At 48.9% G+C, this 19,313-nt stretch overlaps 1 protein-coding gene across 1 annotated transcript in view; it reads right to left on the reverse strand.

Annotated features, from left to right (window-relative positions):
* Positions 1-19,313, reverse strand: part of LOC125742177 (zinc transporter ZIP11) — a 74,035-nt gene that overhangs the window by 23,453 nt on the left and 31,269 nt on the right. Inside the window, 3 exon segments of the mRNA XM_049013914.1 lie at positions 4,338-4,511; positions 12,933-13,014; positions 13,017-13,070. Of these exon segments, the coding sequence (XP_048869871.1) occupies positions 4,338-4,511; positions 12,933-13,014; positions 13,017-13,070 (310 nt within the window).

Raw genomic sequence — 19,313 nt, forward strand, 5'->3', positions numbered from 1 at the left:
GGCTTTCAGCTTTCCTGAAATGGCCACCTGGGAGGGTGGGGCAGCCTAAAACGGTTGCCCCCACCAAAATCAAGGCAGATGGAGAGGGGTCGTTGGGGGCAACACGCCCCATCCTCTAGTCTCATGATCGCTCCCATTCCACAACTCCCAGCTCTTACAGAATGAGCCACAGGACCCAGAGAACCCCGACCCAGGTTTATGGACCGAACTAAAGAGGACAGATAAGGAGCATGAAGCCACCATCGACGCTGAGGAGTGTAAAAGGAAGCGAGACACTGAGCTTTTTAACAGAGCGACGTGTTGTTTGTCTGTCTGTGTTTGCCTGTCTGTGTGTGTTTGCGTGTCTGCGTGTGTTTGCGTGTCTGTGTGTGCGTCTGCGTGACTCTGCGTGCCTCTGTCTGTCTGTGTGTGTGTGTCTGTGTGTGTTTGCGTGTCTGTGTGTGCGTCTGCGTGACTCTGCGTGCCTCTGTCTGTCTGTGTGTGTGTGTCTGTGTGTCTGTGTGTGTGTGTTTTCGTGTCTGCGTGTGTCTGCGTGACTGTTTGTCTGTGTGTGTGTCTGTGTGTGTGTGTGTGTGTGTGTCCACTTCACCCTAGCCTAAGACACCCCCACAGGAGAACTGCAGGGGGGAGCGGCCATGTGACAGATGGCCATTATTAAGCCCATCTGAAGGAGCGACTATGATCAGTGGCAGTCGGCGGCCTGCTGATGGAGTGCCGATCGCGGGTGGGCGGAACTGCTGCCCTCCGACATTTTATTCCACCTTAATGGGCTCTAGCCTGGTACATGTGCGTGCTCACGGGGGCCACAGAGCCACGCTGGGCTGAGACTTCTCACCATTCAGGGGTGGTGGTAGGGGGCATTTTATACACTGCAGTCTATTCAGCCCCTGGCCCGAGAGGTTCGGCCATCTGTCTGTCTCTCGTTGTTGTACCTGCCGACGGACTGGAAGCAGACTGGTGTTTCTCCGAACCCTTAAAGTGTGTCAGGTTCTTCTGGGAATATAATAATAATATTCGATACTTTATTGATCCCCGTGGGAAATTGTCTTTACGCCTCCCTCAACTTGCTCTGCGTAGAGTAAGTTGTCCGTGAGGGGCTGCCACCCGTAGCGGCGCCCAGGGAGCTGGGGGTTAAGGGCCACACACATGCTGAGGCTGAAAGCAAGTCATGCACCAAGATCCCGCACAGAAAGTGAATACTAAAAACAAGGCAAGTTCTTTAACCATTACGCCACCTGCTGCATTACTGCAAATGTCTTTCTCCCCATAAATCCAAGAGGCCATTTGGGGGAGACTTGGTTCTCTCTCCACTTTAAGCTGCATCCTCTGTGGGATCTACCCCCCACCCCACACCTGAGGGTTATCAAGGCAGCAGAGTTTTATCTGGCAGGAAAGCTGTCCAGGGAGCTGCCTGCCCGGAAAAATCACCAAGCCCCTCCACTGACAGGTAAACATATAAACCGGAGGGTGCCAAACTGGGGGGAGGGGGGTGGGATGGTGGTACTACGGCTGGACCAAAACTATAACCAAAATATGTGTCAATGAAGAATTTTCATTAAGGAAACAAGAACATAATAAAATTCAAATTACAAAAATTACAAATGAATACAAATTAACTATAAGGTGGTGGACTGACGAGAATAGACAGAAATATCAGGAAGCTACGAATCTGAAATGCATCCAATCAGATGCAGAATCTTTCGCTGGTGCTGACTGTACTTGTGCATGACTGGATGATGTCGATCTAACTGGCAGAAACCAGGTTTAGCCTGGACGTCTGTCTGTAAGCAGTTAGCTTTCGGTACGACAAAATGAGGTGAAACAAACCATGACAGCAGACAGCAGACAGCAGACACACCAGACAAAAGTGCGTTTCTGAAACGAACAGAAACAAACAGTACTTTTACTTTTAATGTATCAGAAATGTTCGCCGCCATGTGCTTAACTAGGTGTAGAAATAACCAAGCTGGTTCTCTCTAGTCAGGTGCTTGTTTGCGTTTTTTAGCAGAAGAGACACTTCAGTTCTGTGTATTTTCCTTTTAATTTGAATACTGCGTCACATGCTCGTCTTTCGTTTGAGACTGGAGTTGCCACGATTACTTGACTAAACTCAGTCACTCAATTATTAAAAACCCATGGCTAAATATTTTCCTTCTCGATTACTCTGCAATATGGCGGAAGGTATGAGGGCCTGAAAAAAGAGAGAAGGCATCAGTTGTGTGGAAGCACATCGCATTAAAAGTAAATGGAAATGCAGTCGTCTGTCAGTATTGCGAAGCAGAACTTAAATATCACCACAGCACAACTGCAATGACAAAACGTCCTTAAAGACTTTCCCAGTAATGCGAGGTTGGTCTCTCGGAGTAGCGGAGCCTGTCTCTGTCATCACTTTGAATTATTTTACACATTTTACTTCCTACAATTCCTGCATGTCAAATGAATCGCTGCTAAAATGAAGGTTTGCTCTGTCGTTTAGCCACATCATCTTACATAATACAGTACATAAACCATATAGTATTTTTTTGTGGTTGTATTGTGTGTTTTTCAGTAGGGGCTGAGCGACGCTAGAAAATGCTCACATTGCGATATTTAAAGTTTTTGCGATATTTAAGAGTTTAAAATTAACTACCTAACCAAATAGAACTTATCATCTCCCAACAGTCTGTCAAATAACTTGGTGTTGCTGTGAGTTGTGTAAACAGACACAAAGCAGTGGCAACAAATCACTTGCTTTTGCTCACAATCGTCTTTATGGAAGACGAAGTATTTCCACACAGTGGAAGACGGATGTTTTTCGTGACCAGGCCTCGTTTGCGTCTCTCCTCTTCGCCCATTTGTGATGATTATCGTTTTGCACTGTCGCATTGTGAGTGCAGAGTCTGCACTTTCATCCTGCGTGTGCGCGGCTTTTCAGCGGATCCTCTGGTTTCCTTGTCTGTGAATCAGGCAGCCTAAGCTCACGGTCTGTGCGACTCATTGTACAGCCTGCAAAGGTATATTGGCTCCTGCCTCACACCAACTGCAATCTGAATCTTAGAGTAAATCAGTAGATTAATGGAATACCGATTGACAACCATACAGTACCATCAGAAGTCTGAGACTGACTGGCTGCCAGATGGCTGGTTATTGGTTACATTTAGATATTTATGTCCCTCCATTCCAGGCTCAGACCTGCAGCTATAATTCCAAAACTTCCCTTTGTGGGATTCATCTTATCTTAATCAAGAGTGACAGCCCTATTTGAGATAAAATGTTGCTTTATGTACATTTTATAAAGTTCATATAAACCCATTTTAGAACTGGTCCAATGTTTAATGTTACAAACTTTACAGCCCTTAAATCTGTGTCCTTAAAGGCCATACAGAGGATAGACCAATCTGTGTGTGTGTGTGTGTGTGGATTATGTTTGTATTACATTGTGAGGACCAAATCTAATACAATATAATACAATTTGGTAAAAACGCCGAAAAGTCTGGTATTTTGTTTGGTTACTTATGGTTAAGGTTAGGGCTGGGGGGGGGGGGGGGGGGGGGGGGGGCTGGCAGGAGCCACTGTCCCAAGCAGAGACAGAACAACGAAAGACGGGGGCAGCAACCCCTCAGAACCAGGCCAATGTAGAATTTAGGCTTTAAATATTCTGGCTGGCAGCGGGGGTGTGACGCATCTCATTCTGGTGATACGGAAATGCGAGACAGTGCATGGGACTGAGGCGTAGCGTGACTGCTGGGGTATATAACTCAACTGTCTCATGTCTGACTCATAATTTAATCCTCAGCCCAAATGGGCGGCCATTTTGTTAAGAACGTTTACGACTCGTCCGTTGCGTCTCATTCCCACGACAGACTGAGCAGGAACGTCAGAGAGACACCGTACCTCACCAAGGGGAGTTTAGCATCGGGTCATTAAGCTACAAGGAGAAAGGCCTCACGAATGGAGGGAAAAATCAATTAGTGCTGAACCACACAGAAGTGAATGAAATAAACGGACCAGCAAAGAGAGGTGTTCTTAAGGAGAGTAACAAGAAGGGGAGGAGGAGGAAAAGAAGGGAACAGAGGGAGAGGGAGTAGAGGGGAGAGGAAGGAGAGGGAAGAGTACGGAGAAGGGGAGAAGTCAGAGGAGGAGTCAGAGGAGGAGCAAGAAGAGGGAATATTGTGGAGAAGGGAATGGAGGAAGAGAAGGAGACAGAGGATGAGGAAGGAGAGGGAAGAGTACGGAGAAGGAGAGGAGGAAGAGAAGGAGAGAGAAGAAGGAGAGGGAAGAGTATGGAGAAGGGGAGGAGAAAGAAGGAGAGAGAGGAAAGAGAGGGAAGAGTACGGAGAAGCGGCACTGCTGCTCACCGGGTATGTTGTGGATGGTGATGGCCATAATGAGCAGCAGGACTCGCCGCCAGCTGCTGGCTGCTCTGCCCGGCCGCTCACGCTCCAGGGGGCTGGAGGCCATATCCGGGTCCCCCGGCACGTTGACCTGGGGGCCTCTGCGCCGCTGATACACATCACCATTCTCCAGCTTATCTGTGGGGAAGGGTCCCAGGCAGCACTCAGACAGGTGTCATGGGATCTTACAGCTAACACCTGCCATCCCATGATTCTCACATAATCCCTAGGCTGGGCAGCCCCTCCCGTCTGAAGGGACCTGCATATCTCACGATCGAAACGATCCTCATATTCATACCCCTCCATTTCCTACTGGATAAACTCCACCCCGGCGATCCGTGACGGGAACGACGCCTAAAACCAGGATCCCAGCCAGCTTCTGTGTGACGGGTGATGCGAATGCATTCCCTAATGACCTCGGTGTTAGCAACTGAAAACGAACAACCATTGAGCCGAATGAAGATGTTGCAGAGAATGACTTTTAGTACTGCCACTGGGGGAGGGGGGCGCTAATGAGGAAAGATGTACAGACGCCCCACAGATCATCACATAAAGGGCCCATTATGCAGAGGGTGACGATTGGCATGTCCTGGGAAATGGGGAGGGGCAGAGGGTAACTGGGAGTGGACTGGATGGAGACTGGAGGTAGGACCTCATAAATCCCAAGCCACCACAGAGGAACAGGGGGGGTTGAATTGTAGCTGTGCCTCCATCACCTCCTCCTCCACCTCCTCACCTTCAAATCCAGGTCAAAGCAAGCAACACCACTAATGTAATTTACCCACATCAATCTTGCCTTCGATACATTCGTCCATCAGATCAAGAATGGAACGAACCACTCTCACAGGGAGCGACCAACAAGTGGCCTCTTCTCTGATTGCCCATGTCTAACTGCATCTGGTCCATGACAGTGTGGGAGGGAAGTGGCTTCCCAAACACTCATAATCTGTCTGTTGCTCTAAACTGACACGTCCTACAGGTTCAAACTGGTTTAAAAGCCTCTGCCAAACCACCCAGCCCATCCTCATTCTCAGTTTCCTCACCATTGCTCCTCACAGACAGAACCTTCCCACCTCCATCAAGAAGTCTCAGTGGTACCAAGGCCAGCCCAGGACAGTCTGCCGCCCACCAGGACCGGGCCAGCCCAGGACAGTCTGCCGCCCACCAGGACCGGGCCAACCCAGGACAGTCTGCCGCCCACCAGGACCGGGCCAGCCCAGGACAGTCTGCCGCCCACCAGGACAGTCTGCCGCCCACAGGACCAGGCCAGCCTACTCCCCATTAAGACGTATCTACGCACTATGGCCCTGGAGGTTGGGAGCATCTGCAAGATATATCCATTACCATGACAGCGATCTGCCAAGCAGGTCCTCAGGCAGCTACCCGTGGTTGGATCTGCACAGCACCCCCTTGAATCTGCCATCAGATCCCTGAATTCACATATACGCATATAAAAACATAGCTAACTTCACCCGCACAGGGGAGGCCAGTTAAAATGATACTGCACCCCTCCCAAAGCCACCACTCAGCTTCCTAGGCCAGACTGACCTCCTCTTGCTCAGCCTGTGCGATTTAATGATATTATCAGTAAGCGACAACAACAGACAAGTAACCGCGTGTCCGTGTCTGACAGGCTGAGGCAGTTTATTCAGAAATGTCATAATTTTAGTGTCTAACAAGATCTTGCCTTATTTACAGTGAGACCTAGTTCTATAAGTTCTATAAGCAAAACAGGCTGGAAGGACTATGTGTTTGACAGACGAAGGTAAAGCTGTTGACCTGGGGTTGGGAGGGGGGTGGGATTATCGATCTAATAATCCTCTGTAGGGCCCAGAGTACAGCAACCATTTCTAAGGGGGGGGGGGCTTAAGATCCCAGACACTGGAGGTCTGAAAGTCGCCTGAAGGTTACAGAGCTGGCAGGACCCTGTAGCATGAGACTGACAGGAAACAGGAGACAGGAAGTGGACACACGGAACATCCACAAAGACATGGCGACACACGCAAGAAAACGCGTCAGAGCGCCGTTTGTCACGCCCCCCCCCGCCACCTTTCACAGGCACTAGAGCCCCAGTCACACACTGTGGCCGTCAAGTCGCATCTGAGGGGCTCTGAAGACAGCGGCAGTGACTGGGGCGTGATGCTGATCACTGGCCAGGGCAACTCCTGTTCCTCTCATTCAGCTGGGGGGGGGTCATCACGCTTCCAGCTGAATCTCCCCCATACAGCCCACCTTCACCATTTTCACCTATCTCCACCTGCCAAAATCGGCTGACAGGCAACGAGAGATCTCACCCCCCAGCTCCAAACCGCCCACCCTTCCATGGTCTCAATCGTACACATGATCAGATCTGAAACCTCATTTCAATGCAGAAGTACATAGCAGGTTAAACCATCATGGGGGGGAGGTTTATTTAATAAATAACTTTTAAAAACTCTGCATACTGCATCTGTTTTTTTGTTATAGTAATGTTCAAATTAAAATTGGAACGTTTCTTAAGCTGAATTCAGCAGTATATAATTGCAAGAGAGTATGATAGAACACGGAGCACATCGAATTCTGTTTTTTAAATCAATCATGGTACATTTCTGTCCTCTTAAATGCAAATCCCCCATCAGGTCAGTCTGGTAGGAAAGCAAAGTCTGGTTTCAGACTGGGCAGTGTACTGGCCACTGAAGGTCCTCATTAATGTGACCGACTGGTGGGGGCAGATCGACAGTTACTACCATGTAACTTTCACATGAGCTGCACAACATACAGACATACTAAGTAGGAGCGAAGTCCCAAGTGACCCATACTTATTCGGAAACCAACATCCATCCATCCATCCATCCATCCGGAGTGCAATGGTACATGTATTTGTGTCCGCAATGGCCCCTCTTTCTGGAAGGTTCTTTGATGTTCTTCTTGCCCTACTTTACCTTGTCTAAAAATCACGTGTTGTGAGCGTATTTCCCCAGTACTGGACCAGCACCCTGACTATGGTGTCCCTGATAGATGGCTTGTGACACCCCCACACCAGGATAATCACAGATGATGGAGGGGTAATAATATTAACTATTATTAATGATGATTAATTGCCCTAATCACCATCCATAATTGGACGGAACAGGACACTGTGAAGTGACCTCAGAATGACCTGAGCTGCAGCGGGGGGCCAAAGCCTCGAAAAGCACCACAGGTGCCTGGCAGACGAGGGCGGGGGGCAGGTGTGCAAAATGGAACGTTTCAAAAGAAAACAGGGAGGGGGAAGATGGGAAGGAAAGTAAAGTCCTTTGATCCTTTTAGTGAGGATTTCACTCTGTGGGGGGGGGGGGAGGAGGTGTGGGCATAAACGCTGATTAATAAGCGCAGAGTGGAAAGTCGGAAGGCGAGAATGGGATCATTGTGGTACATCTACGTCTGGAAGAAAGGAACTGCGGGCAAGAACATCAAAGAACCTTCCAGAAAGAGGGCCATTGCGGACCCAATGTACGACCCACCCCCCCCCAGCAATGCTGCCAGATGCGGGGACATGGGGACAGGTGTATATTATTACGTCATGTGAGACATTTACATTTTAGTCCTGTAAAAAAACTGTGGGGGGGGGGGGGGGGGAATGGAGGCCATTTCTTGATGATAAGCTACGATACAAGATTTGTCACGTTTTGACATCCCATACTTTATAAGCACCTGCATTAAGAATCAATTTATCTAACTGGGATTCCATTAGCTCCTGAGCTCTCACACCAGTCATCCACTGGAATCCCAACCGCCACATTCCTGAGCTCACACACCAGTCATCCACTGGAATCCCAATAGCAACATTCCTAAACTCTCACACCAGTCCCCCACTGGATTCCCAACTGCCATATTCCTGAGCTCTCACACCAGCCACCCACTGGAATCCCAATAGCAACATTCCTAAGCTCTCACACCAGTCCCCCACTGGAATCCCAACTGCCACATTCCGGAGCTCTCACACCTGCACCCACTGAATCCCAATAGCCACATTCCTGAGCTCACACTAGTCACCCACTGGGATTCCATAAGCCGGAATTCCTTCCAGGATTTATTGCCTGATCTTCTGCGATCTTCCAATCCCATGTGACCCTGAGGGGGCGGGACTTCCCCGAGGTTGGCATTTCCATTTTCTTCTAGCGTGTAGCCTTCTTCCAGTAACCACATGTCCAGGAGCGGCCCGACGCTCCGTTAGCGGCGGGAATTTAGCACGGCACGCACTGGAATACTGATTAGCTAGATGTCCCCTCAGCCGGGAGCTGGACTTCACTTCCCGGAATCTTTATGCAGCCCGATTATCATTAATCACCCACCGCGAGACACTTGAGCCTCCAGTCTGTTCATCTGTCACTCCGTGCTGTCACTCCGTGCCCCCCCCCCCAAAGATCCACCATTAGGAGTCTGGCGACAACGAGAGACACGCCAAGCAGAAATCCCACCACTGCCTGCTCAGAGTTTCAGAGTTTGGTCTCCAACGTCCAAACACCAGTGCGTCACATCGGCTGAGGTCAGTACAACCCCATCCCCGAGAGAGGCGGCCCACACGCAGATCAGAGAATATTTACACCCCCTGTTTATGCTCCTGCAGCTCAGCAAATAGAACACTGTGCTAACACCACAAAGGTCATGGGTTCAAATCCCAAAGAGCATATGTATGTCATAACCTTCACCTGTATCCTAAGTCACTTTAGATAAATGTCTGGATGCAAATTTCAGCTGATGGGAGGAACACCAGCAGAGATGAAGAGAGGGTCAGGATCCAGGTATACGGGGATGGAGCACATCTCAGCTGGTGTGGAGCACCAAACTCTGGGCTGCGGCCCCGCACGCTCCCACCCCCACCCAGCTTCCCTCTCCTCCCCACATCCCATCATTACGCTTCACACCTGCCCATCTCTACGCTCTTAACCGCTGCATGTTGCCAACGGCGCCGCCGAAGTTTCCTTAAATTTCTCGCAGTGAGACATACAGTAACTTCGTGGCGCGGGGGCTTCCGTCACCATGGCGACTGATCACCAGCTCTAGGCCCTCGTGTGCCTTAATTAACAGCAGCCAGCGGCCCGAATAGACATCACTGGGCAAACTGGGGACGTACAGGGCCAGCTGTGCCAGATCCAGGAGGACGTGAGCAGCCCTGCTGGGAGAAGCTCAGGAAACAGGAAATCTCTCTGGAAACAGGTAAGGCCCCGACCCCATAGGACAGGAGAGTCTGTAGAACGTGTACTGATGTACGCATGGAATCAGTGTTTTTAGGACAAACCGCAAGAGGCCGTTCCACAAAGTGTGGTGACTATTAATCGCTTAACTATTTTAACTTGCCCCATCTTAAGATTTTGATCTATCTTTTAAGACAACTGGGGTCATGTGGTCCAGTGGAGAAACCTCTCAGCCAATCATGGGATTTGAACCAGTGAACTTCCTAACCCGAGTCCTAACCTGCAGAGCCCCACTGCAACCCCCCCCTCCCCATCACCTGATGTTAATGCCACCTCTGTACCCAAGGACATTCTCCTGTTAAATATTTGGTGATACTGTGTGTGAAAATGAACCCCCCCGGGGTGAGGTATGACTAACACTGATTCAGCACGGCAGAGACAGGGGCTTGTCTAGGTGCCGGTGCCCGTGCAGAGGACTCCGCCCGGGGCGCCCATGAAAGGCTCCGCCCAGCTGGGCTTAAATACCATCCTGAAAAACGAAGATCGGCTGAGCAAGGCCACCGGCGGCTAATTACCTCTGTTAATTAAGCTGTTCACTTAAGAAGGTCACAAAGTCAGGCCAGACGGGATTTACGGCTGAATTATTTAGGTGCTGCCGCCCAGGAGGAGGTCTAATGAGGCCCATCACCCCCCCCCCAGCGCTCATCACTCTACAGGCCAACGCCACCAAGCACACGACAGCTCGGCTAGCTAAACCGTTAGCTTCGATACGTCTTTTAAATACAGAGACGATGCCTTTCTAGCAGCTACAGCGCTACCATTGAGTGGTTCGCCCTGCCGTTTTTTATTGGTTAGAGGTAAAGATCCGTAACAGCAGGAACCTTAAAATTCACTGGGTCAAAACCTGGGCTTCTGACAGTGGTCACAGCAAATGGAGGGGGTGCACTGGGAAGTCGGCCTATAAGCAGGGCACTGATGGGTTTTAAAAATGGACATGTTCCCCGCCACTAGGGGAGGACGTCCTCTGTGTAGCTGTGCTCCACAGATCACCACTGGAGCGGCTGAATCCATCATCCATGTGCCTCAGATGGGCCTCCCCAGTGCATGTCTGGTGAGCTCGATGTGCAGTGCATGAAAACGGACGGGGGGGGGGGGGGGGGTGACAAACAGGGGAGGTTATGTCGTCATTCCGTCCCCAGCAAACTCCCTCGCCTCACACTACATCGCAGACTCCTATATTCACTAACTCACCATAAATAATTCCAGTTATTTCTACAAGACGGCACATGGATGGATGGGTGCTCAATTTGGTCTGTGCTTATGCACCCCCATCTGGAAGACGGTGCCAGGAGTTTCCAAGGCGAAGACCCCACACTTTGTCACTGGTTTCGCAGAGTCCCTGACAATACGCCTGCCGTCCTCACCAGTCAGTGAATTCCCTAAACCGTGCTCTGAATCACGCTACACACATTCATCCCCGCTACGCCGCATATAACTCTATTATAAGTTACAGCCTAGCTGTAAGGGTTATCTTAACATATCCATCTGTCTTCACGCTGTTTATCCTGGTCAGGGCTGCAGGGAAATCTGGACCCATCTCAGGGCTGCGCGGGGAACACCCTGGAAGGGATGCCAGTCCGGTACAGGGCACAAACACAACGCTATAGACTGGATTGGCATCCACCTACCTTGGCTGCATGTCTTCTTATGTGGGAGGTCGCCCAGACAACACAAGGAGATCATGCGGATTCCACACTCAGAAGAGAGATTCGATTCGAACCCCCAACCCCGCATCAGGCTGTCCTACCAACACTCATCAGAGCTCCAGTCACCCATGCTGCTGTCTGAACGTATCCAAATTTCACACGCACCAAATAAACCGGATCAGCAAAAGGGACGAGCGATTGGACAGAGGAGGCCGAGCCATCCAATCATATACCACACATCAGCTGAGCAAAAGGCATATGGGGTCAGCAGTTCCAGTGATGGCTTAGGAAGGCGAATCGTGAGATCCACACCCCGAGGTGGGAAACGGGAAAGAACGGTGGAGGGGGAGGGGGGGCAGCAAGAACTGGAAAGGGGACAAGGAAATCAGCAGTGCTGGGAGGCGCACGTGTCTACCAGAAGTGTGCAAGTGTATCTTGGGTAAAAAAATCTGGCAAACTGAGCCGAAAATTCCAAAGTCACCCAGGATAACCCCCAGAAAATGAGCTACGAGACGGCCTTCCAATTGCGGCCTGGATTACGGGGGCAGCTGCCGGGGGCTAGCACCTGACCTGGAGAGCCGGCCTCACGCCCCACACCGGCTCTCAGGGGGGGCAGCAGGAGATGAAGGCCAACTTTGGATAAGCCACTCCACCCACTGTGGGATTTGAACCAATGACCTTCTGCTTTACTTTCCAATTTACCAGGCTCTGAGTGTCACACATACTTATTTGTGTGAAACCTGTATAAGATGGACAAGCGAGACAAATGTGCTTTGAATATGATAAAAGGAGAAACAGAAATATCTCCTAACATTCGTGCACTCACTGTGCACCCTGGGCAAAAAAGTACAAGATGTGAACAAATGTATCAGTGATTTAATTTTCCAGGGGCTTGGAATAATTAAAACTGGCATCTGTATTCATTACCTAATGAAGTAATAACCAGATTCATATTTTAATTATAAATGTTTATGAAAGCGTATTTACACGACAAAATAAGAGTCTCCAAGGGAAAGGTGGGGATTTTTCAGAGCAGTCAGAATTCAATCAGCATCCCTGTCAGGCCTCATTAGCTAATTAAGAGCTCAGGCAGAATTAAATGCGGTGCCTGCAGAGCAGGATGAAGGAAAGCCGGCCCGTATTAATCAGATGGGAGCATTTTCCCACTTGACCGAGTTAACGGCATGTGTCAATGCGGCAGATTAGTGGGCGGGGCAAATGCTAATTACTGCCGGAGGTGGAGGATGTGAAGAGCTTAGTCAGACGACATCTAAGCAAAGATCAGCCCCTCGACACTAAAGAAGGCAGCTTTAAAGATCTTCAGAAAGCAGGGAAAAAAACGTACGATGAAAGTCACGCACGCACACACACTCAGGATACACAGAATCAGACACACACTCCTCTAGAGGAATTTTAGGGGCATTAGCACCAAAATGGGGGACACTCACAGCCCAAGGGGGGGAGGAGGGGGGGGGTGATGAAGCGAGAAATCAGTGTGACTGAGCAGCATGCCGGGACAGTAGGAAAACCAGACAGGTAGAGAGCCATCAATGTACAGGAAGAGCTGGTGGGGGGTTAGTGGATGCATCAATGGTGAAGAATGCCAGCATGCTTTTTTTAACACCGTCTCAGACAGTCTGAGGAAGGCGTGGCCAATGGAAAGGGGCGGGGCTTGTGGGTATATGACAGAGGCTTGCCTGAGCGCAGTCCTGCTCTACCTATCCTAATGGAGAGCTCCGTGGCGTCTGCCGGCCCTAAAGGGTCTTCCTGCTTCTCCTTCGGGGTTTAGATTCCAGGGGGAGGGCCAGGGCCAGGTGGGGGTCTTCTGCAAATCCCTATGGGAAGAAAAACAAACAAGCAAAAAAAAAAAAAGATCAGCACAGAGGTCTGGTTGTAGGCAGCAACAGGAACCAGACTGGTAACCAAAAGCAGAAGTGGGTTTTAATACCCTTCTGCAAAAACTATTTTATTTCCATAAAATATCCATCAGGATCAATGGGAAATCCCGGAATACGGCATCCGCTTCAAAGCCGCTTATCCAGGTGTGGACTGCAGTGAACCCTGAGCTGTCCCAGACAGAAGAGGACAGGGAACATCCCACAAGGAACACCAGGCCGTCGCAAACCACACACACACACAGTCCCTAAAAGTCTCTAAGTAAGGCTTTTCAATCCACTGTCCGATAAACGATCTTTTCAAGTGCTTTTAATTTGGCAGGATTTGCAGTAAACAGGTCGATATTCTAAAAAATGAAATGACCTTTAATTGTTAAATATCAAGCGCAAATAAGCCTGGTGTAGAAAGGACAGCTGACTGCAGCGTTAATCGATGTGCTTGAGCACGCCCACCACGTCTATGTAATACGAAGCTCGTTCTCAGCTACGCACGAACAATCTAATGTGTAATCCGTGACAAGTGATTAAAATACACAGTAAAATCAGCAGGGACGAGCAAACCGCTATTGATGCTAACTCTGGTTTAGCGATGCCATCCCCCACATAATTTGATTTGACATGCTTCTATTTCCACTTCTCATATTTAAATAATCATTTTCAGACTGAGAGCTTCTCAGGGTCATTTTACTCTAATCTGCTTTTAATTCATCTCTCACCACATTTAGTGTATTTTTTTAATTTACAGATTTAATTTGAATGTTATCATTGCATCGCTAATTCAGCTGTACAAATTACCATGGTTACGCACTTTTCTTAACCTCCCTGACAAATGATTTTATTTTCATGACGGTCACATTGCAATTCCAAGCCCTAACCCTAATAATATCTCCCTTGCTGGTGGACGTGAATAACATGACGTCGCGTCTTGCAGGACAGCTGATCCGTCGCCGGATCCCTCAGATGCGGGCTGGGCGAAATGCGGTTGATCTCGACAGAGGTAAATCCCGGCTGATTTCAGAAAATACATTTACCCTCTCTGCCTGCTCAGCTTTCATTACATCATTTGCCATTTGTATAAGTATGAGAACGGGTACACTGTAATGTGTTAGCTGAATATCCCATCATGCATCCTTTCTAAGACACACATACAGAGGGTAGAGAGAAGCTCTCCAAAGAGCTAAAGGCTGCACTGAAGGACCCGCCGTAAATGTGGCTACTCTGCCGAACATGGGATCGAAGGTGGCGACTTTCCCATGACAGGTACGGAGGATCAGCCCCCCCCCCCCCCCCCCCCCCCAACCCGCCTGCAATCTCCCCCTCCCCGCTATCTCACACCAATCCACTTTTGCGAGATGGTCCGATCTCTCCCCTTCCCTCACGTTTGACCTTTTCATTCCCTCTTACTTCCAGCGGACTAGAAATTGTGGCTGAGTGATGATGGCAAAACCATAAAAATAAAGCAACCGGGCTGAACACCTGTGCAAAAATGCCACTGGTGAAAAATTATTGTTATTAAGTAATTATTGGCAGGGGTGCGTATGCTTCTAGCCCTCTCCCATCACCTCCGCTGTGCTGAAGAAGCCGGTCAGCGTAGGCAAATCTCTTCGTGATTTCCTGCCTTTGATTCCCATTCTGTTCGCGGTGCTGCTGGCCTGGTTGCATATAACGTTAACACTGTAATGTGTTAGCTGAATATCCCATCGTTAACGTTAGCTAGCGAGTGCATAGCCAGCAAGCTGATTAGCAGAACAAGCTGACAATTTTTGTAGTTAAGTAATTATCCCAGCAGATGGAATGCAAGAGAGGCTCATGAGAAATCATTAAAGGCTTGATTTAGGGGCCTGATGAAGTTCGATCCCCCGGTGATACACATAGTACACAACAGAGGCCCGATCGCCGCAGGAATCCAGGCCTTCCTGCACCCAGGCCGCACTTCCCTTTTGCCGTAACACAGCAGTTTGCAGGGCCAGTCGGCACCTCCCCTTTTCCCAGTGCCTGGATTCTTTAATAGGCCTGCAAACTTGACTGCCACCCAGCACAATCACCAGCGCCTGGCAAACAGCTAATGCCTGTTTAGTAGCTACACACTGATGCTAATGAACCATTTGATCCCTGGGGCGTAATGAGAGGTGACATTCTCCGCTGTCCTCCTAGGCCATGATTAGACACACACACACTGTCATATAATTGGCATCTGAGGAGCTGACCTCCTCCCTATCCTGTCCTAAGCACCCCCCACGCATCCACTGCCGGAGGTAGATAATGAGATAGAGCAATTCACATGGACCAGCGGCCGGCTCTGAGGTCCACCTTGTTACGATAAACTCATTAAGAGATGATGAGACTCCATGAAAGTTCTCAATGTTACTGAACACCTTACCTGCTATAAAGCCAGCACACTTTGCATTGAGTTGGGCGTATTGATGCTCTCTAGTTCCCTCGAACTCAGTGACTGAGCACCATAATCAAACCCAATGAGGGATTCCGGGCCTCATCCGGACAGCCCCTCGCCAGGCCGTGAGGGATGCCATCTTCCAAAGGTCACCTGCCTTTCGCCTCATGTCAGTTGGCTATGTCACCAAAGTCCTCAGCTCAGCTGGAACCCCCCCCCCCCCCGCCCACCTGTCCCACGTACCAGGGGACAGCAGCCGCAGCCACCCAACAGTATGATAAACGTATAAGAGGTATAAGGGCTGAGGGATGCCTGGGTACCTGTATCTGCTTTGGATGGATGGATGGATGCTTTTATTAATGCTGAAGGAAACTGCAGGTTTACTGCAGCACAACATACAAATTTTGATAGTAAAAAGACGCTCAGGGCTCCAGACAGCAGCAGCAACAACAACAACATTAGGAGCCATCAGCTCCTAAACACAGAATAATTTGGAGCCAAATGCTTTCTAGGAGCCATAATCTCCATTACATGCCAAATGTGAAATAAATAAGAAATATTTACACGGTACATTTTGCCTCCAGTCTACCTCACACTGCCATTTATTCCCCCTATCTGAGCTGCCTGCTCTTGCCTTTTGCATTGTCTTACACATAACAACATGAAGTGATTAGTTGCCATTGGTGACACACCACAGCAGTGCCCAACAATGAAATGTGTCCTCCGCATTTAACCCATGTGTGACATGGCAGTGGCCCTAACCATTTTGATATGGGCCTATCTGCTGACTGTGGAAGAGCTGGTGCTCTTAATTAAGTGAATGGTCTGTGCGTTGCTAGGTGTTGCTATGGTATTCCAAGGTGGTTGCTATGGTGGTGCTATGTAGTTGCTATGGTGTTGCTAGGCATTGCTAGGTAGTTGCTATGATGTTGCTAGGTGGTTGTTAGGGTGATGCTAGGCATTGCTAGGGTGTTGCTAGGTGGTTGCGAGGGTGTTGTTAGGCATCACTAGGTGGTTGTTAGGGTGTTGCTAGGCATTACTAGGTTGTTGCTAGGGTGTTTCTAGATGGTTGCTAGGGTGTTGGAAAGCATTGCTAGGGTGTCAGTAGCTGGTGGCTGGGTTGTTGGTAGGTGTTGCTAAGTGGTTGCTAAGGTGTTGCTAGGGCATCGGGAGCTGGTTTCTAGGGTGTTGCTAGGCATTACTAGGTGGTTGCTAGGTGTTGGTATCTGGTTGTTAGGTGGTTACTAAGGTTACTAGGCATAACTAGGTGGTTGTGAGGATGTTGCTAAGTGATTGCTAGGGTGTTGGTAGGTGTTGCTAGGATTTTGCTAGCTGGTTTCTATATGGTTGCTAGGCATTGCCAGGTGGTTGCTAGGGTGTTGCTAGGCATTACAAGATGGTTGCTAGGGTGTTCCTATGTGGCTGTTAGGGTGTTGGTTGGCATTGTTAGGGTGGTAATAGCTGGTTTCTAGGTGGTTGCAAGGCGTTGCTAGGTGGTTGCTAAGGTGTTGCTAGGCATCATTACATGGTTGCTAGGGTGTGGCTAGGTAGTTGCTAGGGTGCGCTAGGTAGTTTCAGGAGTGTGTGGGTCATTGTGTTTGTGGATTGGACAGGAGCTTTGCTTCTACTTATTGGGCCACTCATTGCAATGAAAAGATCCATATTACTCTTCACATGGTTGACCATAGTAATTCGAGTGGTTCGGTATTGGCTAACAATAGCAAAATAGCAAAAGTTAGCATTCAATGCATTCATATGGGATTTTTTGTGTGTTTCTTCGTGAATAGCATCGCCATGGTAATGTGAAATGCCAACAAAAGTAATAGCACACTATAAAGGACTAACTTTTGATATACAGATTTCCTAGGCAAGCCCTACGACTCGGCCGCGAAATCAGCTCCGTTCATTTCCGTTCATAAGCACAAATTCGGTAAGTATCGTTTACTAGGTGAAGAGTAAAAAGGGCCTTTCCATTAAAATGAATAGGCCCATAATAATATAAAACTTAATACATCTTCAAGTCCACAGTCACTGTCACCAAGCATTACAATGTCAGGGTCACCATGCCAGCCAGGATCCTGTGCTTTTTGTTTCTTTGCTGGCAGACAAGCAGAGAGTCACACTGGACTCTGGGCCATAAACATTCACGGGGACGGTACCCATCCTTAGCAAGTCCTCCAGTGTTTCTATTTTATTCTGTTTTGTGCTAACAATTCGCACTGGCACTGGAAGACCCAGTATTAGCAAGTTTTTAAAATCTGAACAGAACGGCGCGCTCCTCAGCACCACTTTGCATAAATCACTGTAAGTTTTATCTATAAACTGACTCTTCACTAATGTTTTCAACATTCGCCATTCCCCCTACACAGCTGTGAAATCACAGCCACTGTTTGATAAGGGCTCCCTGTCTCTGTCTATCTCATGCTCGCCACAGTTAGCGATGTCCTCTGGTCATGCATCACGACAAAACGCCGAAAATGACTCGGTGACGTCTGATCCCTTTGAATGTCCCGGCTGTGTAACATTTGACATCATGTTCCCAAACCTGTTCTCCAGTTCTTTAACAGTAATGTCAGCCATTTTCTCCACTACAGTCTTCAGATCACTTCTGAATGTTGTCAGCCTTTCTGTGTTACACCGTGGAAGGTTATGACCGTCTGCCCGCTTGCAGCCCTCCCTCTCCAGCTTTCCGACGGCCCTCAGTGTTGCACTGAACTTTCCGCCTGACAATCTATACGCTGTAAGAATTCCTGCAGCCTCCCTTCTTTCACAGCGTTTCCCTTCAACCTTTTAACTGCTGCCACGCGGCTCTCAATAACAGCGACTGCCTGTGGAAGTAGCAGAGAATTTTTTTTGAAGCGTACGGCTCAGCTTTCAGACCGCGGGGAAAACGGTCAGGTAAAAAGTGACAGAAGGCAACAAAAGACAGACCTTCCATTTGCTGAACGATGTGCTTGACACCTCCCTTTACGTCGGTATTTTGGATGCGGCTGTAAAGTGCTGCATGCAATGATGCACAGCAGTGCACCGACTCTGACCTGCCGCATCGCTGGCATGGAGAAAAACCACTGTGTTTTTACTGCTGACAGGTTTCATACCGTGCAACCTAACTCTGTCCCTATAGCCTTCAGCTTCCGTTTGCCTTTGAGACTGAGGTCATGAACTTTCTCAATCACTGGCACTGACCTTCGGGTGATTAGCATCGCCAGTTGTAGCCGATGTGGTAGACAGAGGAAAGACGGCATGTTCACCAATCTCACTTTTGAAAGGTGCCCCTATTCCTCCTCTCACCTTCATGCTCACTCTTGCACTATTCCCTCCAAAAGCACTCATTTTGTGTGCCCACCGACTTGGTTGGCTGCATCAGCATTCTGAAGCAGTGATTTAGTAGTGTTCAGAATCCCTTCTGCATGACCATAATCGACCTCAGCCAACCCCATTAGATGAGTCACAGCTGATCCATCAGATACATACCTACAGTATGTAATGACGTCGTCTTTCCCTTAGACGTCTGTTCCACAGTTAGTTATGATAGAGATGTAATTGCCTTTAAGTGCCTTTAAGCTTCTCGCCATACATTACAATTCGTCTGCGATGCACATGCTATATCATTATCATCTGTCCTTGACGCATCCATGCCATTCATCTTCATCAGTGGAATTTGTGATTTAAACTTTGCGAATGGTACTTCAGCCAATGCAATCATATACTGAAGAAAAATATAAACGCAACACTCTTGTTTCTGCTCCCATTTTTCATGAGATGGACTTAAAGATCTACAATTCATTCCA

The sequence above is a fragment of the Brienomyrus brachyistius genome, chromosome 5 (genome assembly GCF_023856365.1).
Source record: "Brienomyrus brachyistius isolate T26 chromosome 5, BBRACH_0.4, whole genome shotgun sequence".
Classification (NCBI taxonomy): domain Eukaryota; kingdom Metazoa; phylum Chordata; class Actinopteri; order Osteoglossiformes; family Mormyridae; genus Brienomyrus; species Brienomyrus brachyistius.